Source organism: Corella eumyota, chromosome 1, assembly GCF_963082875.1.
Source record: "Corella eumyota chromosome 1, kaCorEumy4.1, whole genome shotgun sequence".
Taxonomy (NCBI): domain Eukaryota; kingdom Metazoa; phylum Chordata; class Ascidiacea; order Phlebobranchia; family Corellidae; genus Corella; species Corella eumyota.
In genome coordinates, this window is record NC_137490.1 from 1583579 (window position 1) to 1593933 (window position 10355).

Genomic DNA, 10355 nt, shown 5'->3' on the forward strand with positions numbered 1-10355 from the left:
TTAAATCTATTTTAACATAGCTTATTCAATCGGTTTATTTATATAACTTAAATTGTGCTTTAAAAAGTTGAATATATCCCAAAAAAGTCGAAATTGTTTCCGTTTTTTACTAAGTTAAAGCAATGGCTAAGTTTAACTTATTAAACTAAAATCTTAGACGATATAAAAAAGATTTTACAAAATATGTCACAAAAGGCCTATTTTAACACTTATGGCGCTGATGGGACAAAAATCGACTAAATTAAATTAAAATTAATGATTAACGTTTGGATAATATTAACTGTAACTTCGCTGGTGTTTTAATATCAGTGTATTATGTAGTATAGTATATCTAGGTCAAAAAAGCATAGAGTAATTCTAAACCTAATAGTTGTTAAGAAGAGGAAGTAGTTATGAAATAGTTTTTAAAATAATCAAAGCAATAGAAAAGGCGTTGTAAAAATGCTTTTAATAAAAAGGAACAGTAGACTAGAAAATGGCAGTTAACACAAGTTTATAAAGCATTGACACATTTATTATATCAAGAAAATCATTGTATTTATTTATGATCAAAAGCAACCTGGCAAAAATTCTTAAATTATTACGTTAATATCCGGATTTAATCTTATAATACTTTAGCAAATAAATACGAGAATAGAAACGTGTTAATACTCATAAGCTTCGTCATATTATACGTTTTTCCTGTTTACTTAGAAGAAAGTACCTTGGGAACTTAGTCAATTTTGTATTTGTGTTGCAATAAAAGTTTAATAAAAGAAATAAAATAGAGACTAGAAAAATAAAAGTCATCATAAGCTAGCAAATTTCAAGTTCCCTTTTTATAAACGAGCCAATTTTATACTAAACAAATAAACGAAGTATTCTCTCGTACTTATATGTGATTTGTCAAAAACTTGTTTAAAAAAGGTTTGTTGAAATATGTTTTGTTGTTTACGTTTTTCAATACAAAAAGCCAGGTAGAAAACAAATAGAATATCCTAAGAGTTAAGGCATTTTAACGTTAAAATTTTTAGTTTTATCCACGTTTTTCTGTGTTAATTAAACTAGATATGAATGCCTAAACTTTAGTAGTTATTGTATTGTGTTTAATAAGCATGAAATGTACTTATTAAACACAATTGCTTAATTTTTAGACATACAATTATTAAAGTTATTGAATCTTAAAATTTATAAAATGTCTGATCTGATGGGTCATTCTCACAACGGGGAAAATCCCGCCATGATCAGCCAATCGTATCAGTATCAAAACATGATTGACAGTTTCTTTCCTTCCAATCCTGAATGCCCAAATCACGTGACCGGAGTGCCTTTTAATAACGCGTATGGGGAGCCCAACGTAACAGGCCAAGTTTCGTGCGCGGAATGTTTTCTGCACCAAACGATAATGCAATCAATACAAACTCCTGTACAATGTCACCATCTTCACGCGAGCTCAAACTGTCCGAACTGTTACTCACAGAAATGGAAAACTCAAAATAACTCGCCCATTTCATATGCGCCAGGAATATCGCCTCCCTTACTTTTGGGACATAGCCCACTGGGGCCTAACGTTTCACCCCCACTTAACACACAGGGGAGTCCTAATAGACAGTTTCAAAGCAGCCCAAGATACAATATAAGCCCGCACCATACGCCATATAACAGTAATCCAGGCAGTCCTTATGATAAAAACGGTGTTAAAAGTTACCATAATAATGGATATAATACTGAAATGGAAAGCCAATCCAATGCAATGTATTACCCACAACCAAGTTACAGACATGATATTCAACATAATCAACCTAATCATAACAAAGAAACAGCAAGTGCCTTTACAACATTAAGGAAAAATTCAAGATTTCCCAACCATCAAACAAAGGATACAACAAGATCTAAATCACAAGTAATGGGTAAACGAGATTCAATAAAATCTTCAGCTAAAGAAACTGAAAGTCAAAGGAATTTAAGTTTACCACTTAATGCAAGCAAAGAACACCAGGTAACCTTTATTTATAATTCGATTTTCTAATAATTCTATGTTATATTGTAATATAAAATTTATAACTAAGGCATGTATGTATGAACTTTGAAATTGATTTTGTCATCATTTTTATTACATCATAAAATATTGCATTTTTAACAACTTTAACAATTAAACTTGATTGTTATTAAAATTGTTTGGTTGATTGTCTTTTCATTTCTATATGAATATTTTTTATTAATATTAATGATTTAGTGTATATACTACCAAATATGCTTTGATGTTCAGCTCATAAAAGTCGAATAAAAATTAAAGTTATGATTTTACAGTTGCACTAAAATATTAAAACAAACATTAACACCGGTTTTATGGTGATCAAGCTAAACCTTGTTTATCGCTAATGACATAGTCTGGCCTTGTCATTTATTACAAAGTTTTCATTTCTTTTTAATGCTGTATGGTGTAGTGGTAAGAACATTTGACTTTAAAACATGTGGTTCTTGGTTTGATTATTCCTCTTTTTATGTGGTAGCACACTTGAATAAGACATACAAATTATATGAACTTCTTCCTGTGAAAAAAGTGAAAAAACAATTTGGCAGAATATTTATCAGGCTTTTACTATCAATAATATTCTCATACAATTTGAAAACACTTGGAATATCGATATGTAATTTTTTTTGTAATATATTGTTCACAGAATCGCAAGCGAAGTGCTGATGACTTGTGTCAAGTTTGTGGAGACAGAGCTTCAGGATATCATTACAATGCTCTAACTTGTGAGGGGTGCAAAGGATTCTTCAGAAGGTCTATAAACAAAAAAGAACCACCCTACAGGTAAGTTACTAGTGTTTTATTCAGTTATATTGACCTATGTAATATTGCACTAATTGTTGTTATTGACATTACCTTTACCCTAGTCTTGAATTGCATATAATGATTAAGCCAAAAAAAGTAAACAGTAGAAATGAGAAAATATAGTTCAAACAGTTATGTAACACCTTTAGCTTAGACACACCGAAATTTGAAAGCTAAAAATAAACATTTACACTCATGTTAAACCGGCTAATCAAGAACAAAGTAATTTGTTAGATGATTAAAAGTTAAAACAAACAAATTATAGTTTGTTAAATTCCCCTGTAATTAAATATGGAAGTTAATGTTTACTTAATTAAATATATTAAATATATAACGGTTTTCTGAAGTTTTATTTTTATATATTAGTAAAAGTTTTAGCATAAGTATTGGCATTGCTATTACACTTAAACATTAAATGTCAAAAAATGGCATACTATTAACATTGATGGCATACTACATGAATATATCAAAAAGTTGTTTTAAATTAATTGAGTGCTTTAGAGTGATGTTGCAGATTGTTAAAATAATATAAAATTTTAGTTTTTGTCTAGCCCATCCCATTTCTATTATTTTCTTTTCCATGAAAAGTTGTAAAATGTAAAGTGCTGGCTTTAAAATTGTTTGTTTTTGGTAGATTTTTGTGTGTTTAGTAAACAGTTGTTTGTTGAAAATATTTGCAAACTGAATTTTTTGCTTTGTAACAAGGTCTGGTTATAAGATTTTTTGATTGTAATTCATGATATGTTTACATTTTCACCAAAAATTCACTAAATCAATAAAGTCTTTACACTTAATTAACTTAAACAAATAGACTATGTGGTATTTTTAAGAACAAGTTATATATATAATTTTCTAAAACGAAACAAACATAAAAGTGAAAATAAATAATGAGTTTAATTAAAAAAATATTTATTTGTTTAGTTTTTCATAACTGTTTAATAAAGCTACCAGCTTACTTAACTTTCAAAATAAATATTTACAAAATATAAATTTTAAATTTCAGAGGTGCAAATTTTTTTTTCTTAAAAGTTTTACAGTTGTTTAAGCATTTATGATGTTTTAAATACTTCAATAAACAAATATTTAATATAAGCCTAATTTAAATCTTTCCATGAATCTTTAGCAAATATATTGTGTTACACATATACAAAAGAAAGCTTTGTAGCGTTCATTAATTCTTTTATTTTATAATGTTGCAATATTTTTAGTTATAAACCCAACAATATTTATGTTATATTTTAGTTGCAAATTTGGAGGAAATTGTGAAATGGACACTTACACAAGAAGAAAATGTCCAGAATGTAGGTTGAAGAAATGTCGACAAGTTGGAATGTTAGAAGAATGTAAGTTTTTGGATCTAATTAACTTTAGAAGGGTTTTATGTTTGTAATTGTCATTTGTTCGGCTAATTTCAATATGTTATCCCCAATACCCGTTATATCAACTTTCTATTTCTATATATGCTGTTTGTGGCGCACAGGTGAACTACTATGGGTTGTGACCGTATTACAACAAAAAATACTGGCAGCGTGGTGTAGTAGTCAGATCACTTGATACACTACATAAAATAGTGGGTTTAATCCCCACTGCCTTTATAAATGGTATGAACTCCTAATGAGCTAACATATAATCAGCAGCTTTTTTATTAGGCAATTATATTCTATAATATTCCAAACTACCAAAGGCAACTCGAGACTGGGTCGGAGTAACAAATGCTACTCTATGTTTAGGTTGCGCATTCGACTTTACCACATCGAGGATAAAGATATATACAAAAAAAAATAAAATAAAATAAAATGCTGCCCTAGTGCAGGCCATTACCTAGTGTTTAAAACTATAAATTAATGTTTTTATTTTTTTAAAGGTTTATTAACTGAAATTCAATGTCAATCAAAACGAAGAAGTCGAACAAATAAAAGTGAATCAAATAAAAACTCAACAAACTCAAATAATAATGAAGTTTCACCCAAGGATAAAACCAACCAAGATTCCACAAATAATGAGAAACCTAATATACTGGTACTGGTTTAAATACTTAGTTATTCTGTTAAAGATTTTAAGTAACAAACTTTTCCGATGATTTTGTTTTAGTGTTATAACGATCTGGTATTTTCGTTTACTTAACTCTTTTAATTTTTAGAAAACTGCAGCCAATCCTCCATTATCATACGAGGACAAAAAGTTGATACGCTTTGTTGGTTTTGCTTTTGAGGAATATCGCGGAAACCCTGAAGTAATTAAACGATGGGTAAGTGGAATTTGGAATTAGGCTATCTATAAATTTTTTTTTTTTAAAACATTTTTTTAAGTACGAATACCAGACTAACATAATTATTTGATTTGTAGTTGCAATAACTGCCCAACATTTATTGAGTTCTGTTTGGTCCTTCATTAGCCTTTTTTCATTATTTTTTAGAGTGATTATTTTTTTTAGAGTGATTATTTAAGTTGTCGGGAAGATGAAGCGAGTGAAGAAGTCCGAGCAACTCACTTGATCGGGATCTCAAGTACTCATGTCAAAGCTCTTGTGGAATTCACAAAGAAATTGCCAGGTAAAATATTTCACTTTTACAAGCCTGTTTTTACCTATAAATACATTTTTTAAAGTAAAGGCTGGGTACACAGATTTACTTTATTTTTATAATTTTACAAAAACAAAATATTTAAATTTTTTGCAACAAATATTGAAGATGAGTTTAATATTGTTAATATGAAGTCTGCCCAATAGACAACATGATATAAACAAGTTGTAAACAGCAATAAATAAAACCGCTCATGTCAGAGGTGGTCTGTTGTCCTTATGATGTTTTACATCTTTTTTGAATTAAACAACTTACGCAAGTCTGTTTAAAACATAAAAGTGTGCCACTTACAACAAACAAGTTTGCAAATAAAGATAAGTTTAAAATGTTTTTAACAAACAAAAAATAAAAAAAAAACAGTTTTTAAAAATTGAATATCATTGCAATAGTCTCCTATAAATAGACTTTTTAAAATTTAAAATGTAATTCTGTAACAAAAACCGTGTTTAAATATTGTAAAATATAATTTTGTAATCGCAAACTTAATATTTATTAAATAAATTTAATATTAGGTATGATTTCATAATGATAATAATTCAACAATAGCGTTGTCAAATATTAAGTTTAATCTTTAAATAAATTTTCTTGTGTATTTTTTTAATGTTGAAATTTAAATCCTGGATTGGTGGAATTAAAGTCTGTCAAACATCTGAATATTTGATCACACACCCAATACATTACATGACTCACTTTTGTGCTAATCGATGTTTAACTTACACAAACATTGACTACACATTTTTTTTTATATCATGACTGTTTAAATATTGGATTTATTGTCACTTATTTCCCTTAATGTTCCAAACTGTTTTTAAGTGAAAATATAAGTTTGATTATGCATTGAATTCTCCTTAATATTAATAAAATAAATCGTGACGATATATATTGTTAATGCGTGGGTGTATTGTAAAACTTATAACACATCTGTAAAACATTGTTAAAAATAGGTTCATTTTTTAATATCACTATAACATAGTAGTTAATATTGAATAAAATTAATAAAAACTGTTTGATTCAAAATTGTTAAAAGTATTAACAATGGCTTATTGAAAAATATGCTGAAAAATATTTACTTTTCCAGTATATTTTGTAATAAAAATACCTCATTTTGTGTGAAATTAAGTATGTAGGTTTTATAAGATGTAGGTTATAATATATTTTAATGACATTGTCAGTTTGAAAACAAATTTATGCAAGATTTTATTGATCTTTTGGAGACAGTTATAAAAATTTTATTTTTCAAAAATTTTCAAAATTGTTTGTTTAACCACAATTAATTTAAAGTATTTTTATGACTAAAACCTAAAGCAAATATTCATAAAAAAATTTCAAGATTTTCTTGTAAAATTTTTATGTGACTTGTCATTAAATTTCTATTTTTTTATGCCATATAACAAAATTGCCGATCAAAAATAAATAAAACTTTCTTTAATATTGCTCAATTTCCTATAAATTGTAACTTTTTTATGATCCCTTTATTACATATATGTCAATTACACAATTAAATATAGTTCTGATTTTGCAAAAAATTGTATAAAATGGATAATATATATCTGTCACCTATTTTTAAAACTTTTATTTTATATTATAACTTTTATACATACAATTTTTAATTTAAATTTATTTAATTTTGCCAAAACATGTTTTAAAATTGATTAACATTTGAATCAATGTACTTCTGGTACCAAAAAAACAATTTTAATTCGAAAATATTATTATTAACCTTACAATTTATATATTTTTGTTGAGGTTTAACTTATATAAATTCAAAAATTTGATTTTATTTAGGATTTAATCGACTTACCACAGAAGATCAAATCTCAATGTTGAAGGGTAGTGTGGTGAATATCATGATGTTGAGGAACATTTGCAGTTACAATAAGAAAAAGAACAACCTTGACATTTCAGCTATTTTAACCGAAAAAGGTAAATCATATTTTTATTTGTTTATATTTTTATACTCACACAGCTATTAAATTTTTATATTTATAAGTAATATTTATGTATATATTTGTACTATATTTATAGTGACCGTCTTTTTTGTTTTTATAATTGTATATCACTATATCTAATTAGGCTTTAACTTAGTTATATATATATATATATATATATATATATATATATATATTGATATAATACACTACTTTTTAAGTAAATACCATATGTTAAAAATTTTAAACTTATAAAATTATATAAAAAAAACATTTTGTATAAAACCATTTTGCAACACGTTAAGTTTAAAACTTTATAATGACTCGGTGATTTTAAAAACTTAATTTTAGCAAACCATGATTTGCAAAATCTGTTTTCAAATTTTTTGACATTTGTTTGTTTGTTACATAAATTGTTAAGCTGTCCAAACAACTTTTACTACTAGGTAGGCTGGTGTATGTATTTAACGTAGTAATAAATTGTTGCAAAGTATTTTTGCTTAATTTTTGACTAACTTTTGTTAAACAAATTTGTATTAGTGTATATATTGTTTACCTACATTAAGTTTTGCATATTAACTACCATTCTAATTTATTACAATAACCCTTGCTACATTTACTACTTGTTTTAAGGTCCAAAATTTAGTAGATCTGTTTTGTATGAAATTAAAAAAACATTTTTTGTTAGCTTTGGATGCCGAACATTTAAAAAGAATTTTTCAATTTTGTTCAACAATATCAAAGATAGATTTGGACCAATATGAATATGGACTTCTTATCGCTGTTATCCTATTTGATTCAGGTATTTACTTTTTAGATTTTTATTTGCAGTTGTTAAATTTACATACTGGAAAAAAAAATTCATAAAAATATTCCATAATACAAATATGTGACATAAATTCTGCATAATATGGTAATTGATGACTACTGATTTTTATTAAGCCATTTTTCAATTGAGTCGGTTAATAATTTAACAATGTTTTTGGGTATTTAAACAAGTAAATTTGTAATATAGGATGTCATGGTAATAGTATTTAAACAAAATTTTCACATAAACTTTTTTAAACAAACCCAATAAAAACTTGGTTTAAAATACCTGAAATATATATTTCTTACCAACCTACTTCTATTTAAGTTTTAAAGGTTTACAACATTTGGCTATTGTGTATATTAAAATGCCTAAAAAACTGTTGTTTATATATTTAAAAAAATTATATTTAGATTATCCAAATGCGACAGACAAGGCTAGGATAGACCGATATCGGGATATGTATCTTTCTAACCTTTCTCGATATTGTGAATTTCGAATCGAAAATCGACCGAGCGCATTTGCGAGAATATTATCGTTAATCACACAATTAAGAACTTTGTGTCACACTCATATTAAAATGGTTGCACAATTTAAACATAAGGATGAATATACACCACTGCTTTGTGAAATATGGGATTTGTGGTGAATTTTAGGAAGAATTTAAAACATTTAAACCCAAATTTAAACCCAAACTTGTTTGTATTAGAATTTTCATTACAAAAATGCTTACATGTTAAAAGTAAATTCCAACAAATTGTAAAGTTCGCACACATGTTTAGCTTAAAATTTTTTCTTATTTTTTTAGGTCTTTAAAAGTTCCAAAAATTAAAGTTTCATTTTTAGTGATTTTATTCTAAAAAATTTTTTAACATTGTGTTGGATGCTAGGTATACCAAATTTCCCTTATTGCAGATTATAAAACTGCCATAAGAACCCTTTGTATATTGCAGTAGAAAATTTATTTCACTAAACACTTACCATGACTTTACTTTTAAATCTAATATATTATTACAACTAACATTCCCAACTAAAACAAAGTTTTTTCTTTATTTTTTCTATAAATGTATTAATGTTTTGTGTATATATCTTTTATCTTTTGCACTGTGGATTATAAATGTAACATTTTTTTATCCGGCCATCTTGGTTAAAATATGTTATCTTTTTGATGTAAAATATTAACTTTAGTATTAAAACGAAAATATTTTGATTTTGAGTTTTTTTCAGTTAGGTTTAAAACGAAAATGGCTTACATTTGCAAATATTATTGGTATTCTCAATTATAAAATAATATTGATTTACCATTATAGCAACCGGCAGCGTGGTGTAGTGGTAAAAACACTTGCTAAACCACACATGAGGTCGTGGGTTCAATCCCCACTGCTCTCATGCTGCAATGCCCTTAAGTAAGGCACTATAAACGGTGTGAACTCCTGCTGAGCCAGCACTTAATCAGCAGCATAATTATCGGGCAATTATAATCTATAATATCTCAAACTGCCACAGGCAACTCGAGACTGGGTAGGAGTAACTGATGTTACGATACATACAAAAAATAGCGGTTATTAATCAAAGTGAGGGTATGCATATGGGTTGAAATAGAATATGTTTATATCTTAAGGAACTGTAAAAGTAAAAAAAATATGAACCGCAGCACACACGTATTTTAAATATTGAAAACATTTTTTTTTATTTAGGTTTTTCGCACATTGATAAAAGTAAATAATAAATACGATATACAATTAATATTACAACAATGCGACGGGAAAAAATGACAAAAAAAACATTTCCCAAAAATATTTAGTATAATAAAAAGCAAATTTATATTTCGGTTATCAATAGGTCACATGACATTTTTTGGCCAATAGTATTGTATAAAAATTTATTAAATTTTTTTTTTATTTAAAATCAAAAAACAGTTGTTGTGTAAGAACCGCGAAGGACTAATAAACGTGTTTACAATTTTTTTTTTCTAATATTATTATCTATAAAAGTTATGACACTTTCTAAAAATGTACGAAATATCAAAACTTGAAATTACCTATTTTATCTGACGCGCACTGGCCTAATTAACATTCAAGTTAAAACATTTTGCAAAAATATCCAGTAGAACATAAGTTGAGCAAATTTACATTTTAGGTATAGGTTACGTGATATATTCTGGGCCCATAATATTATATACAAATTTTTTTTTAATTTAAAATTTAAAATCAAAAAAA

The 10355-nt window shown here is 26.8% G+C and overlaps 1 protein-coding gene across 1 annotated transcript; it reads left to right on the forward strand.

Annotated features, from left to right (window-relative positions):
* The first annotated feature begins 1142 nt into the window (after positions 1-1142).
* LOC145753834 (bile acid receptor-like) lies at positions 1143-9346 on the forward strand. Its single transcript, XM_082570303.1, has 9 exons — positions 1143-1978; positions 2661-2797; positions 4061-4161; positions 4683-4837; positions 4959-5066; positions 5253-5370; positions 7186-7323; positions 8017-8130; positions 8550-9346. Exons 1-9 carry the CDS (start codon positions 1175-1177, stop codon positions 8783-8785), a joined length of 1911 nt encoding a protein of 636 aa, XP_082426429.1. The 5' UTR covers positions 1143-1174; the 3' UTR covers positions 8786-9346.
* The last annotated feature ends 1009 nt before the right edge of the window (positions 9347-10355 follow it).